The sequence below is a fragment of the Leucoraja erinacea genome, chromosome 18 (genome assembly GCF_028641065.1).
Source record: "Leucoraja erinacea ecotype New England chromosome 18, Leri_hhj_1, whole genome shotgun sequence".
Lineage (NCBI taxonomy): Eukaryota > Metazoa > Chordata > Chondrichthyes > Rajiformes > Rajidae > Leucoraja > Leucoraja erinaceus.
Window position 1 is genome coordinate 1,245,006 of NC_073394.1, and position 17,135 is coordinate 1,262,140.

At 41.4% G+C, this 17,135-nt stretch overlaps 1 protein-coding gene across 3 annotated transcripts in view; it reads right to left on the reverse strand.

The window, feature by feature from the left end:
- The window catches only part of ext2 (exostosin glycosyltransferase 2), a 169,169-nt gene that overhangs the window by 27,434 nt on the left and 124,600 nt on the right, over nt 1-17,135 (reverse strand). For all 3 annotated transcript variants that reach the window (XM_055649128.1, XM_055649129.1, XM_055649130.1), the window contains exons 8-9: nt 12,521-12,652; nt 3,893-4,082 (exon numbers count right to left, since the gene is read on the reverse strand). In XM_055649128.1, the coding sequence (XP_055505103.1) occupies nt 3,893-4,082; nt 12,521-12,652 (322 nt within the window). The remainder of the gene's footprint in view (nt 1-3,892; nt 4,083-12,520; nt 12,653-17,135) is intronic.

Below are 17,135 nucleotides of genomic sequence, written 5' to 3' on the forward strand. Positions count from 1 at the left end.
CAGCTTACACCCCTGCGGTATGAACATTGACTTCTCTAACTTCAAATAGCGCTTGCTTTCCCTCTCTCCATTTCCTCCCCCTTCCCAGTTCTCGCACCAGTCTTAGTGTCTCTGACTACATGCTATCTCTGTTCCGCCCACTCCCCGGACATCAGTCTGAAGAAGGGTCTCGACCCGAAATGTCACCCATTCCTTCTCTCCAGAGATGCTGCCTGTCCCGCTGAGTTACTCCAGCATTTTGTGTCTCTCTTCGAACTGTTTTTACAATTGAAAATATATAATGTGATGAAAGCAATACATTTTAATTAATTTCATGAATGCACCAGGAAAAAGTTATTTAGATTAAATCCATGAATCTGTGCAAAAACCTGCAGTTCATGTGACGTGATCCAGCATTCTGCTCGTTGAGATTTTCAGCAGATTGCAAATGAGTGATTATTTTTTTAATTGATGCCTCCTTAAAATGATGTTTTTGACAAAATGACGTCTGCTGAAAGCAGACCCCTATGACATTGAGTTAGCAGCTTTTGAAGTCTGGTTTGAGATGAGGAGGAGAGGACTGAGACATGCCATCAAAAGCTGAAGGATACAATCCAGAAACTAGGGAGTAGGTCAACAAATTGGCAGAAGACTGGGATGCCAAAGATCGTGGAGCTGGATATTAAGATTCTTCTAATCCAGCAGGTCAGCACCTATACTGGACGATCAAAAGAATAAATTCAGAATATTAATTTAAAATTTACTTCCCTAATATGGAAGAGCCAGGTATATCCATGCAGCAGTGAGATGAGGACAAGTTCCCACTAAGCAGCAAAAGATATTAAACCCAACCACAGAACAATCGGCTACATCAACAACAACAACTAGAATTTCTGAGAGGTTGGGTAAGCAAATTAATTTCAAGTGTGGGGAAAGTATTCAGAGAGAAATAATGTGGGGGGGGGGGGGGGGGGGGGGGGGGGAGTCACTCGATCTTTGGTAGGGAGCCACTGTCCAAACTGACAGCTTCCCTTGGCTTTTCTGCACCTTAAACCACCTTTCTGTGCCTCTTCCAGCCAGACCAACAAACATGCGGTGAATTTGCATGTCCTTTTGTAAGAAACTAACAATGTCGCTGCCTTTGGGATAAACTTCCTAGTGGGGCTTGTTTTTTTTTTTTTTTTACACAAAGAGGATGGTGTGTGCCTGTAACTCCCTGTCTGAGGTGATGGAGGCAGATACCACAGTGGCACATGAGATAGGCACATGAGGATGCAGGAATGGAGGATATGGATTATGTGCAGGCAGATAAGGGATGGTCCTGGGATCATGTTCAGTACAGATATCGTGGGCCGAAGGGCCTGTTCTTGTGCTGTACTCTTCTATGTTCCAAAAGCGGTTAATTTTGTAATTCTTAGGCCCTGCAGAAATATGGAGGAAGAATATCCACAACCTACTTTAGAACAAATTCTAAAATCTGGCTTTAGAGATAGACGTCTTGCAGCTTTGCAGTCAGTATATTTATTTGTAGAGAACTTTAGCAAGACAAGTTCAAGGGCTGGGATGCAGGGAGGTGAGAGTAAGCAGAACTCTACTGTCACAGATGAAATGCCAGACGATGGGTGGGAAGTTCCTGCTGATAAGGACACGCACTTCCCTAGAATCATTTAATGATGTACCTTTTCTGCTTTTTAAAACACTCCCTCATACAAAATGTCTTTCTTGTCCATATGTCACTATACTGAGGCAAGGCTAACATCAATGTTTGGAAACATAGTGTTTGTTTTGGGGGAAAATTCTGAAATGGATAAAAAGGTCCAACAGAATATGAGAAGAGAAACAGTTCATTGTTTGCGTGCAAGCTCATCTTTTTCTCTTTGTTTCCCAATTTTGCAGCTAAACAATGACTCACTGTAGCCATAAGGTTAGGCTTGGGCCATGCATTTCTCATTACTTTTGTCAAAGTTGTGGTTTAATTTTACAGTGCCCAGTTTGTTTTGCTTTGTGGGAGAAGGGGCTGGAAATAGCAGAACTGCAATAGTTTCATACTGTATTTATATGGGCTACTGTATAAACTTGAAAAGGCAGGTAGACACAAAATGCTGGACTATCCCAGCGGGACAGGCAGCATCTCTGGAGAGAAGGAATGGGTGACGTTTCGGGTCGAGACCCTTCTTCAGACCAGAGATGCCGTGTGTCCCGCTGAGTTACTCCAGCATTTTGTGTCGATTTAAACCAGCATCTGCAGTTCCTTCCTACACAATATGAAAAGGCAAATCATTAGTGTTGTGTTCCAAGTTCAATTCAGCGATGCAGAAATTAATTTGGAAAGTTTATAAACTAGCACATTTCAGAAAGCTGCAGTTGTCTTCCTTAAAAACACAGCAGCCCTTTGAATATGGTGGACTATAATACAAACGACACTGCTCATCAGAATACCACTAATTATTGGGACGTATATTCTTCAGTCTGTTTCATGACTAAATCACCAATAACTTCTGGAGCCACACTGGCCATAAATTACAAATCCTTACCACAGAAATTGTGCATTACCAGCAGTAATGGAGGTTTAAAGTGAAACAAAAAAAAATCATTAGAGCTAACTGCAGTCCTTAATTCCAGGTGGAACTGATTTCCTTATCTGCACAAGAGTCAGCTCACAACTTGCTTCTTCCTGAAAGACATCAGTATTTGAAAAGAAGCTGACTGCATTTTATGTTGCATTAGGGTGACAGCAGAGTTGACATAATTATTCTCGTGAACTTTCTAAACTCGTAAAAAACATAAATCAAATAACTGGACATGAACCACAGTGGCAGAAAGCAACATTTACACGTTGACTGTCCATCCTGTGTGCAAGAAACAAAACATTCTGTTCTGTGGATGGATGCTTAGATCATTTCCATTTTCCAAAGGACAGTGGAAATAAGAAAATATGTGGAGTGACTGATAACCGAAGCCCTCGGTCCCCATTACCAACGGCTTTCCCAGCCACCAATTCCATCATCTTCCCTTGTCAGAGGCTGAACCGCAAAGATATGTGATATTTTGTTAAGCTTCAAACTCTTTTTCTGTTCTCATTTATCTGCATATTTATTCGTGGGATGTGTCGATTCTACCAATGCTGCCATTTATTCTCCTGTTCCCAAATTTAGAGAGCAGTTAAGTCAAACACGGTCAAATAGCGTTCTACTGGAAATCCAAAATAAAAACAGAAAATGCTGGTAATATTACTAAGTTCAGAAATTCTGCGGGAGGCATATTAAAGTATATTTGGGTTGAAGGACCAATGAAACAGCCATAAAATGAACTGAGACACTGAGGGTTTTCTGACCATTTCTGTCAGTCTATGACCTCTAGTCTAAGACTAGAGGTCATAGACTCAGAATTAAAGGACGTTATTTGAGGAAGGAGATGAGGAGAAATGTCTTTAGTTAGAGGGTGGTGAATCTGAGGAATTATTTGCCACATAAGGCGGTGGAGGCCAAGTCTGTAGATAGACTATTTAGCTGCCTAGTGTTGAATCATCATGGCACAGGGAACTGTTGTTCAACCCATCAGTCCCATTCTTGTAGATCCCCCCCCAACCCAAGGTCATGCAAATACTTTCCCTCATATCCCCATTGATCATTTCCACTGACTTTACAGGCAACAAATTCAACATCATTACCACAATCAATCTCTGAATTAAAAAAATCATTCCTTTGTTCATCTTGCCCTTTATATTTTGTTAATCATTCTAAAGTTGTGCTCCCTTTCCCTTAAAGCATAAGGAGGTGGCAAGGCAACGAGGGTAACAGAAGATGATGGCCACTGAGGAAGATTGTGAATCTAAATACTGCATCATCTGACCCCGTGCTTTGATCGCCTGTCCATTATTGAGGCACGTCTGGACATTGGATGGGCATCTTACCTTCAGGAGGGCTCTTATTCTGATTGTTCCACACAACCAGCAGCTTGGAAAGACTGGGCACTTTGGAAATCTCAGTGATCACTCGGAATAAACTCTCAACACGGTCAAAGGTGAGAACGACAGCGGTGAAGCCTTGCGACCGAGGTGGAATGAGTGGGAGGAAGAGAGGATTGTTCACGTTCACCATTTTCTGAATAAAATGAAAGATAGAAGTCTCATGAGTAACAGCGCTGGTCAATACAAATCAAGAATTGATTGCCGTAACTATAATGGTATCACTCAAAGACCCTTTCCAAAAGTAACCACAATTTAATCTAATGTGGCTCATTTAGTGGGCAAATCTTTTATGCAGTGTTTTCCAAGGAGAAGAAAATCCACAATCAAGTATCAGATCATGCATGAAAATGTCAAGAGACCCCTTTCAATTTGACTCATTCCAGACGACCAGCTCACTTATGGCAAATAAAAGGAACAAGGTTTGAACATTTCAAATGTGATCTATTCCTCAGATGATAGGTTTGTCACGTGAGTGAACACTGACTGGCTAATGCACTCTCAAATTCAGAAGAATGAGAGGTAATATCCTGAGATGAGAAGAAAGACAGAGATTGAAGCTACTTAGATGGGCACATGAGATGGAGGGAATGGTGGGATATGGATTATGTGAAGGCAGATAAGGGTTGGTCATGTTCGGCATGGATATTGTGGGCCACAGGGTCTATTCCAATGCTATACTGTTCCATGTTCTATTTACAAATCTTAAAGAGCTTGATAAAGCAGATGCAGAGAAAACAGACAATGCAAAGCCAAAGGAAGGTCAAAACTGAATTAATCAGTAACCTCTCAACCTTAGTGGGACAGAAATAACGACATTTTATTCAGTGGTACAGGTACTTTATTGTTGCATGTACCAAGGTACAGTGAAATTCATTTCTGTATACAGTTTAGTACAAGTATCACTATACATAAACACTCAGACACAGTACAGTGTATAGCAGTAGTACACTGAGACAGTGTACAGAGATGTGTAGGAAGGAACTGCAGAAACTGGTTTACACTGAAGATAAACATAAAATGCTGGAGTAATTCACCAGACAGGCAACATCTCTGGATGGGACGAATAAGTGACGTTTCAGGTTGAGTATTCTCTTCAGACTGAATAAAGGTCTCGACCCGAAACGTCATCCATTCCTTCTATCTAGAGATGCCAGATTTAGCACCATTTTCAAGTCCCAGTTGTTGTAAGCGCAGGGTTCTTGACCCGGCTATGAAGGCCAGTTCCATGTTAAAGCAATAGATAAATATATTATTACATGTTGAATTCATACAAAATTCAATTTTCCTGCTTCACATGAATGCAATACAATTGAATTTACACCCTCGATTTTATTTTTTATTAAATGCTTGCCCCAGACATTTAAAGCTCAAAGTCAAGTGAATGCCTGAAAATGAAGCCAATATTTTTGGCTCTTATTCAAAATAACTAGAATACTCTTGATGTGACATTTAGCCGGCAGGAGAACAGCCACTAGCTGCTGTCGTGGTTTTTATTTAAATATAAGAAAGAACAAATTAAACATTACCGTATGCGTACATTTTAAATAAGAGTCATTTTGGCAATTGGACATTTCAACAAGTAATGTTTTTAAAAGTCACAGAGCCGCGAGAACAAAAGATATGAATATTTATAAGATACAAAATTGTTTGTGCCACTAGATCAACGTGCACCAGCTGTAAATAATTGTATTCTAAACACAAATAAGTCTCAGTCATTGCAAAGATGTGTACGCATGTCCAATGTGAATGTGAATGTAATTCAGAGAGTCGCTAACTCAGCGTCTGAAAAGGCCCATCAAAGTATTCATATTTTTTTCTGGCAATTACTCATCTGCATATAACTTTCAGTTGCAAAACTGAATTGCAAACAACCTTTGATGCTTCTTTAAGTGTGCAGCACGTATTGGTTTGCAGCCTAATACTAAATCCAAAGATATTTTGATGAAGATACAAAGTGCTGGAGTAACTCAGCAGGTTAGGCAGCACCTCGGAAAAAAAATTATCTCCAGATCTCCAGATTTCTCCAGAGATCTGAGTTACTCCAGCATATCTGTCTTTTAAGGCAGAGATAGATTCTTGATTAGTAAGGGTGTCAGGGGTTATGGGGAGAAGGCAGAATGGGGTTAGGAAGGAGACTTGATGAATCAAATGGCCTAATTCTGCTCCTATTACTTCTGACCATTATGTCTCTTTTTTAGTAACCCAACATTTGCAGTTCCTTTTGTCCATAAAATATTTAGATGTGCCATACGCAAATGAAGGGTTAGGCTGTCTACTTTAAAAAAATAAATAAACTGCAAAGAATGACAATAGGTGCAGGAGAAAGCCATTTGACCCTTCGGGCCATTCAATGCGATCATGGGATCATCCAGGCTGTCCGCTACTTTAAATCTAAAATAAAAAACGGTAAAACTGGCAAGAATTCCACAGACTCACAATCTGTGCAGGAGAAAGCCATTCGTTCGACCCTTCGGGCCATTCAAATGATCATATGTTGCCACGATCTTTTGGTTCCACATCAGATCTCCTGCATTTATGTCATTTTGGCCTCTACCCAATTTTGCCAATTTCCACAATTCAGCGTGGGTATTCCTCTGTCGATTGCCTGTTCCACCATTGCTCCAGCCTTTGTTGTGCTGTGTTCCTTGCTGATCTTCCAAAATACCTGAACTCTGCAAGGTGGTAAACTATCCACATTAAATGTATTCACTTTAAATAGCATCCGTTTGCTCCTCGGTAATGTGCTTATATTAATTTAATTTCCCAAGGTTTGATATGTGTCTCCAACAAACATTTGTTCATCATGATAGGAAGCAATCATGTAATTCTACAACATAAACAGTGAATATGTATTCAATGAGCATTGAGTATGAACAGTGTCATGAACAGTGTCTGGGAGAGATTGCACATCCCCACACTTTCAGTGCCTTAACATGCCACGCATTTCATAGATCTAAAGAAATAGGAACAGCGGACAATACAGCCTTTCAAACCTGCAATACCTCACCTACATCCTCTGAATCCAAGCATAAAGTCCCTCCTTTATCCTTGAGGGGTCCTACCCTCTGGTCCCAGACTTCCATTACTGGAAGCATCCACTACATCTAGGCCCTTTCATTATTTGGTAGGTTTCAATGAGACTCCCCCTCCCCCCCCCCCACCCCCCCACCAAACCCTCATCCTTCTGAACTCCAGTGTGTACAGGCCCAAAGCCATCTCCAAGGTTCAGGCTTATCCTTATTCATAAATATCTTAAAATCTGTGGAGATGTGCTTACTGTTCCCAAATTACTTTCCCATAGAAATGTTTCTCACTTGGACAGGCTTGCTTTCCAATACAACGTCCAGTATGGTCTCTCCTCTATTGGACTATCCGTATACTGTTTCATGAAATCCTCTTGGATAATTCTGCCCCGTCTAAGCCTCTTGCACCAAGGAAGTTCCAGTCAAAATCAGGGAAGTTAAAAGTCACCCACTACAATCCTGGCTTCTCGTCACCTTTGTCAACAATCTTGTTGCTTTTACATCATTCCATAATCTGTCCACATATTCGTTCCTCTGTATCCCGCTGGACAGTGGAAGGCCCATAGTACAAACCCAATGTGAGCTCTACCCATATTGACTAGGTGGATGACCCCTCCAGTGTCTCCACTCAGTGCAGCGCTGACACTCTCTCTGGTTAGTAAGCAACTCCACCCACCTTTAACTTTCCTTTCTGTCACATCTGAACCATGTAAACTGTATATATTCAATCTCCATCGGTGCCTTTTATAAATGAAGTTAACAAATTAAAGAAAATAATATAGAAATTGAGTTTTCAAGAAGGAACTGCAGATGCTGGAAGATCGAAGGTACACAAAAATGGTGGAGAAACTCATCGGGTGCAGCAGCATCTATGGAGCGAAGGAAATAGGCGACGTTTCGGGCCAAAACCCTTCTTCAGACTGCTGGGGCGGGGGCGGTGGGGGGAGAAGGAAGGAAAAAGGGAGGAGGAGGAGCCCGAGGGCGGGGGAATGGGAGGAGACAGCTCGAGGGTTAAGGAAGGGGAGGAGACAGCAAGGGCTAGCAAAACTGGGAGAATTCAACGTTCATTCCATCCGGATGCAAGCAACCCAGGCGGAATAGGAGGTGCTGTTCCTCCAATTTCCGGTGTTGCTCACTCTGGCAATGGAGGAGACCCAGGATAGGATATAAATTGACTTGGTTTGATTACAAATACAATCCAAATGGATTATTTATACACACCTATCATGCAATCATGCCAGAATTCTGACTGCCCATGAACTACTATCTACGTCTTTGATGGCCCCCAGACTATCCTTCGTCGTATTTTAATTGTGCAAATGTACCTTGCACCAAACGCTATTCCCTTATCATGTATCTGTAAACTCTAAATTGATCGAACGTAATCATGTATTGTCTTTGGTAACTGCTGACTGGTTACCACGCAACAAAAGCTTTTCACTGTACTTCGCTACACGTGACAATAAAATAAACTTAACCTGTCTGCTCCCCCTCAACCTGTATTACACTATAAACAGCTGTAAAGTATTAGCCGATATGCACATAATTCAGTGTCGAGGGCACGGTTGTTTTTTGATAGATTTTGACAAACTGTTAGTCGATTTCTTCCAATTCATAAAATTAAGATACCCCAATATGAAGTAAAATGTTTAGTTTAGTTCATTATTGTCACGTGTACCGAGGTACAGTGAAAAGCTTTTTGTTGCGTGCTAGCTAGCTAGCGAAAAGACTAGACATAATTACAATCAAGCCGTCCACAGTGTACAGATACAGGATAGCACAGTTTGTGTAAGAAGTGCGGCTGTTGAAATAAAGATGAAAGAAAGTGGAGCGATTGTAATGTACGATAGAAGATCCACTTGTGGGACCAGCATGCAGAGTGTCGCCAGGCTTTCGTGTCGGCTTGGTCAGAATGCAGAATGCAGAATGGAAACAAACGCAAGTCAAGTGAAAATCATGGCTGTTTTCTGATGAGCAGATTATGACTCGTTTTCTCAGGGTAATATTTCAAACACGCTTCGGACAATCGCAAAGTCATTACTTCAATTTTCAGAAACAAAACTACTAAACAGAACGGGAACGATGTTCACACAAGGGTGGCAGTGTTGAAAACTGAATGCAAAGTCAATCTACTGGCTGCGAAGTTTACAAAGGATTACTGCTCAATGTACAATTACGAGCACAGTAAAATACTTTTGCTTCCCAGAAATCAGACATTTTAAGATCAAAGAGAGGACTGTATTTGTTAGAGGCACAGATTGGCACTTTTACTCATGCTGTGTGAACAATATTTTAAGTGTTCGGAAGCCGGCATTTCTCAGTTTCAAGCTGTCCGCAAATGTAAAGCAAATAACTGATGCCCTGGCGCTGGCCATGTGCTATTTGAGATACTTTTTCCTTTGCTTAAAATGTTACAGACATGCATGACAAGCAACACAGTCAGAAAGAACTGCTTTATTGAACTGATCAGATTACAACTAGAGGCACGCTGTGTTCGACAGACAGACAGACAGACAGACAGTGACAGTGTGACATAAAGGCTGCTTGTAAATGCATGGGCATCTATACAACCCATCCTTCTGGAAAGCCAAGGGGAGCCTTTTAAGAAGCACAAATGTTTCTCAGAAAGGGAGTGGGCATGATCATGGATTGCTGCATTGTAGGCCTGTGCAAGGCTGTGGAGACAAGCACATCACTCTGTCTATGATGCCTTTTAAATTACATCCTACCACAATGTGGTTTCAATTATAGCTTTTGGATAAAAAAAACACTTGATTTATTCAATGCTTCAGTCCAATTACCCTAGATGTGTTTCCAGTGAATACTTTGAGAAAGTATTCCAAGTTGCTTCTCATCCTGTAATGGTCAAAAGGCCAAAGACAGCCTCCAGATGCATTAACCCATTAGGTTCTTTCCCCGGCTCACAACCCAAGTATCTCCATGTTCTAAAGCAGATGTGATCCACGGCAACACAGCCTTGAACTTGATTCTGTATTCATGCTAGTGCAGGAGCTCGGTGTAAGGAAGAACAAAGACACTATACAGTGAAAAACTGCTCCAAGATGGAAAGGGCCACTAGGTGGAGTAGGAGACAGGTCTAGCTCGTTATGGACAGAAATATGAAACAAAACTATCCTCAAAGACAAACCAGTGAACAGCATGACGGTGCAAGTATCCAGACAAGATGGCACTGTTTGTAGGTTAATTGGCCTCTGTAAATTCACCCTTGTGTGTAGGAAGTGGGGAAACATAGAAATAGTGCGAGTGGTTGATCGATGGTCAGCATGGACTTGGTGGGCCGAAGGGCCTTTTTTCATGCCATATCTCTAAATTAAATACATGAATAAATAAATAGAGAGAGTGACAGGCAATGTGCATCAAATGGGAATTAAAAACAAATTGAAATCTAAGCGCTGTGGTATTTCCCACAGATTAGGTACAGTGTAACGTCAGTCCACATTGACTTGCACAGTGATCTTGCGATCCAGGTTCAGATCTCCCCGAAAGTGGCAGCATGAGTAGATAAGAGTGGGAAGGGCAGCATATGGTAAGCACACCTACGCTGGTTGTGGTACTGAGTTTAATTGTCAGGAAGTCATGATGCAGCGTTTTTATGACTCGGTGGTTTGGATCCATTTGGAGTATTGCGTGCAGTTCTGGGCGCCCCGTTACAGGAAGGATGTGGAGGCTTTGAAGAGGGTGCAGAGGAGGTTTACCAGAATGATCCCTGGATGAGGGGATACAGTGCCCTCCATAATGTTTCGGGCAAAGGCCCATCATTTATTTATTTGCCTCTGTATTCCACAATTTGAGATTTGTAATAGAAAAAAAAAATCACATGTGGTTAAAGTGCACATTGTCAGATTTTAGTAAAGGTCATTTTTATACATTTTGGTTTCAACATGTTGAAATTACAACAGTGTTTATACATAGTCCCTCAAAATTCAGGACACCATAATGTTTGGGACACAGCAATGTCATGTCAATGAAAGTGGTCATGTTTAGTGTTTAAGAAGGAACTGCAGATGCTGGAAAATCGAAGGTAGACAAAAATGCTGGAGAAACTCAGCGGGTGCAGCAGCATCTATGGAGCGAAGAAAATAGTAAATGTTCTGGGTCTGAAGAAGGGTTTTGGCTCGAAACATTGAGGAGGCAGTCATACCCCCATCCATATAAACGGGACTGAGGTGGAGCGCTTCTCCAGCTATAAATTCCTCGGAGTACATATCTCGGAGGATCTGTCCTGGTCCCTCAACACCTCCAAGCTGATCAAAAAGGCACAGCAGCGCCTTACTTCCTGAGGAGGCTCAAGGTTTACATGTTAGAGAGTATTGACCACCTGTACAGCAGCTGCACTGCTGCGGACAGGAAGGCACTACAACGGGTGGTGCAAACCGCGCAGCACATCACGGTGCCCCGCTCCCTGCCATGGATGCCCTCCACCGAAAACGGTGTCAACGGGCTGGAAGATCATCAAAGACCCCTCACACCCCACCATGGACTGTTTGCCCTCCTCCCATCAGGGAGGCGGTACAGGAGCTCAGGTCACGTACCAGTAGGATGAGGAACAGCTTCTATAACAACACAATCACACTGCTGAACTCGGAGTCCCGCCGATAGATTTCTCCGGTCCCTCTGTCCCCATTGTTTAATTATTCTGTATTTTTTTATTATTCTGTATCTTCTCTCTTTCTATTTTTTTTATTTCTTTATGCACAACTACTACGGACTGACGCAAAACTGCATTTTGTTGTACTCATACTTGTATTTGTGCGATGACATTAAAGTTGAATTGAATTGAATTGAATATTTCCTTCGCTCCATAGATGCTGCTGCACCCACTGAGTTTCTCTGGCATTTTGGTAATGTTTAGTATTTTGTTGCATATCCTATACATGCAATGACTGCTTGAAGTCTGCGATTCATGGACATCACTGGGTGTCTTCTCTGGTGATGCTCTGCCAGGCCTGTATTGCAGCCATCTTTAATTAGACCATTGGGGTCAGATCGGGTGATTGACTTGGCCACTCAAGAATTGACCATTTTTTTAGCTTTGAAAAACTCCTTTGTTGCTTTAGCAGTATGTTTGGGATCATTGTCTTGCTGTAGAATGAACCGCTGTAATTTCTACATTGTGAAACCAAAATGTATAAAAATGGCCTTTAATAAAATATGACAATGTACACTTTAACCACATGTGATTTTTTTAATTACAAATCTCAAATTGTGGAGTACAGAGGCAAATACATAAATGATGGGTCTTTGTCCCAAACATTATGGAGGGCACTGTAGATCAGTGCATTTGCATGACACAAGTGACTCACACCACTGAGTTCAGGTAAACTACCGTCTGGGCTTTAATGGGGGAAACAGCTTCTAGTTAACCTGCACATGCTCAAGCATGATAAACAAGAAGAGAAACCAAGGCAAGGAAATCAAAATGAAGATTCAGTTAACATTCTATTGTTGAAAGAGCATCTGGTGCGATAAGTACACAAAGTGGACAAAGGAAAGGGTTCGTTCAGAACGTTGCGTATCATACACTTACCACAATCGTTGGGTCATTCCAATCCTCATATGATCTGGCAGCGTAAGGATAGATCCTGTCATTGATGATTTGCAAGGTAGCGAGTCCAATGGCTTTCATTGATTTAAAATAAGCTTCCCAGAACCACCGAGCCTGCAATACAAAGACATCAGCAAAAATGTTGACATGTTTCTAATTTGAAAATATTTTGTTCTTATTACTCAGAGTTTATTCCACCCCAAGAAGTCTTTTACAATTTTAAAGGCAGAACATGTAGAATCACATTAATGCATGGCGCAATTTGGAAGAGTTATTCTGTCATTAATTTCAGTCAGAATATTAACATCCATATTTAAACATTTATTGGGTAATTTTGTTATTAAGGAATAAAGGTAGTCAAAGTGAACCATGATGTAAATAATTAAACAAAGCTATTTGTCTCCCATGGAGGTCATCTATACAGAATAATCCCACATTTCTAATGCAGCTGAACTCCTATAATCCCACCCCTATCACACCAAAACAAAAGCACTGATGCACCTGTTAATTGATCCCAGGTCTGTCCACTGCATACGTTCATCACTTACTGGAAATAACTATATTATGGCAACATAAACAAATGCTCTTTTACACTCTGAAAATATTAATAAATTGCTGAAGAAGGGTCTCAACCTGAAATGTCACCTACTCCTTCGCTCCATAGATGCTGCCTCACCCGCTGAGTTTCTCCAGCATTTTTGTCTACTTTAAAAGTGCAAAGTGCTTTTAAATTAATCGCGAGATTATAGACCACCATTGGAAAGGCAAGCATTTATTGCCTGTGCCCAATTACCCAGGGGATGGATGTGGGCAAGATATATAATGAAACCATGTAGCATTACATCTGGTAACAGAACCCTCAGAGCTGTCAAGTAGCAAGGGCTCCAAGATTTCAACACATCTGATGATTGCACCTCATCATGATTTTGCACAACCTGGGCAGAAACATTGTGGTGGTGCACACACTGCCCTTATTGTTCTAGGTCAGGGTATGTGAATATTGTTAAAGTAACCTTGCATGCATATCATATACATCATACAGTAAACTGGGCATCGATCAAAAATGGGAGCTATTTAATCCTGGATGAATTCAAACTTCCCAGGCATTCGTTGGACCTATAACTATCTGGGGAAAATTGCAAGATTTTATTATCCTGACTTGTGGTGCAAAACCTTAGAATCAAAAAATAGCTTGCTGTAGGGTACCCAGCCGCCCACTGTGGAATATTCAGCCACCTGTGATCACTGAATGGATGACTATACTGTTTTTGTCAATGATGCTTCTCAGCACAAGTGGGGGGATTTCACTGTTGAAGGGTAGTAATGCCGCTGGGGTGATGTGTACAGTTCACATTGGATGCTTTCACTGCCTGGCTGCGATGGTCAGAGTGTTATTTCCGCAGACTTAGATTGATTATCTGTTCAGTTGCAAATGGGACCAAATACCATGCAAGACATCAGCGGCCAACACTGCCACCCCTTGACCTTACAATGCAGAGAGTGTCATTGATGAAGCAACTGAGGATACAGTGCCGCAGTACCGGTTGACAGCAACTAAAACTTCTCACATACGACCTGAACCCCCCCCCCTCCACATCAGAATGCAGAAGGGTCTCGACATCAGTCTGAAGAAGGGTGTCGAACCGAAATGTCACCTATTTCCTTCACTCCATAGATGTTGCCTCACCTACTGAGTTTCTCTAGCATTTTTGTCTCCGGGAAAATAAAATCATTTCTAAATTTCGCAAGTTGCTTGCAACTAAGTAGGCAGGAAAAACATCAAAGTGTAGAAGTGCAGCACAAAATCCATACTGTTCTCCCACTCCAGCTCTCACTGGTAATTCAGCCTGATCTAATTGAGATGCTCTTTGGACCTTTGCAGGTGAGAGATTACTTTTACAAGACAATCTTTTTTATGAACTAGGACTACTAATGCATCAATTTAAACAACCTGCCGCCAACAAAATTCTTGGCTCCATCGTAAATCACTTGGGACTTTTCAGGGCCAAAGGGATAAGTGAGGAATTTATACATTGTTCATAAATCACGTTGCTTTATATCTACCAAGCTTCCAGAGACTGTTCACATGCATGTGAAATGGAAGTCCAATGACGTCAAAAGTCTCCAAATCAATGTTATTTTAAAAAACATGTTCTTGGTATTAACTGTGTGAGCAGTGGAGTGATCCGAGCTATAACGTGTCCCCACACTTCAGCAAACAAGACCCACAGGTGGGGGGAGGGGGGCTGCTTGCAGACACAGAGAATCTTCACAGTCACATTGCACAGCTCCTGTGGCAACCAAGAAAGTAGACAAAACTAACTTCACAAGTTATAGGCTTAGGCCATTCGGCCCATCGAGTCTATTCCGCCATTCAATCATGGCTGATTTCTGCCACCTAATCCCATTTTCCTGCCTTCGTCCCATAACCTTTGACATCCATTCTAATCAAGAATTTGTCTCACCATCTCAGCCTTAAAAATATCCACTGACTTGGCCGCCAGCCCTCTGTGGCGATGAGTTCCATAGATTAACTATTATCTGACTAAGCAAATCAATTAAAGATATTGGATGAAACAATTTTTTAAAAAAATATTGGGAAGAGGATAGAGAAGCAAAAAAAAAAAAAATAGTTGTAATAGGCCACTAATCATGGGCAGCAGGGGACGGGATGGAGGGGCCGAGAAATGCTTTTGGGTTGTGTACAAGGGATACATTTGGTGGAACAAACTTTGAGGTTTGGAGCCAAATCAAGCTTCTGCAGGTGTTTAGTTGAGAGCACACTGAGCACACATCGCCCTGGCCATGCTCTCATCTCAACTGCTCCCATCGGGAAGCTGGTCCTGCAGCCAAAGAACTGTCACCTGCAGGTTCAAGAACATCTTCTTCCCATCAAAAATGCAGGACCACACTGAAATATTGAACCACACTGCACAATCCTACCTCAGCAACAGACCCCTGGGTACTTGAGCGTACACTATTATGGCCTGGTTACAAAGCACAACTAATCATTAATTATATGATTGTATACAAAATGACAGCGATTAGAGATGGCATGTCTGTCAGAGACGAAGATGATCATTTTGAGTGTATTCGGTATTGAACTGGAAAGAGTGATAGTTTACACAAGACTGGCTGCCAATGATGTAGCCCGACAGTACACATCCAGATGTGTGGAGAGAGATGGTGGCAGCTTGGCAACACCAAACGCTTGCCATGTACACGTGGAACCTGCCAGCTCAGGGGCCCTTGCCTTTAGTTTTAATCAAATAACAGTATGTGAATAAAAAGTCAATAAAACCACCGACTTGAGGGCAAGAAGCCACTGTCGAGGGTTCTATAATTCCAGTGGCTCAGTTCATAAGTTTCAGAGATGAATTAGGCCATTCCACCCATCAAGTCTACTCCACCATTCAATCATGGCTGATCTATCTTTCCCTTTCAACTCCATTTTCCTGCCTTCTCCCCACAACCCCTGACACCCATAGTAATCACGAACCAATCAATCTCCACCTTAAAAATATCTATTGACTTGGCCTCCACAGCCTTCTGTGGCAAAGTAATAACGTTAGAATTTACCGTTTGTCCCCAGCAGTCAATGTACCCACCTAGACATTGGCAACCTCCGTGCTTTGTAAAATTGCCACAAGTTTACACAGTTACATTTTCAGAATATCAATACAAAGCATCTTCTTCACACTCCCCACACAGTTTACTATGAAAATAATACCTGTACCACTGCAGAGAACAAACATATTAAAGATCTGGTTAAATGGTGGCATCACTCCATAAGCATTAACAATATTAAATATATTTGATATTTCTGACGTTGACACACAATTATACTTACAAAATGTAATATTGCCAAATATACTGCAGAAGAGAAAGATGAGAATCAAATATTGGCATTAATGTGCAAGTTTTATTAAATATCCACAAACATTATTTTTTAATGCTAATCATATATTTAAATCAGAATTGGTTTGCAATGTCAAGTAATTACATTTTAATAGGATAGAAAGACTTATGTCCAAGTCAATGATGCCATTAATTCCTGCATTTTTAAAGCCACTGCCACGATTAAGACAGGCCTAAGAGTTCAGCACAAGGTCATTACAAGTGGAAACTGATGATAGAATAGCAAAAGAAGACACAAAATGCAGGAGTAACTCAGCGGGACAGGCAGCTTCTCTGGAGAGAAGGAATGGGTGATGTTTCGGGGAGAGACCATTTTTCAGATAGAATAGCAAGCTTCATTGTTGGAATTGCACTTTTTCAACTAAGGGAGTTTCTGGCCCTTTTATATTTATATGGAACCCTGTGGAAGCAGCATGAACTACCTTGATGCAACCTAGTTAAAGACATTTTAAAATCCATCATTGTTGGGCAAATGTCAATTTCTCCTGGATCCACAGTGAAAAGCCAAAGGCCTTGATGTTTTCTGCCATCTACTAAGGCTGAAAGAACATTCATAATTTTAGCCCAGAACTTGGTGTATAATGTTGCTCTAGTTACAACTACTTTACTGCACTGCATGCCTTAACCACTAATGCGTGAAACATCTTATACATACATTGTCACATTAAATCGACTACTG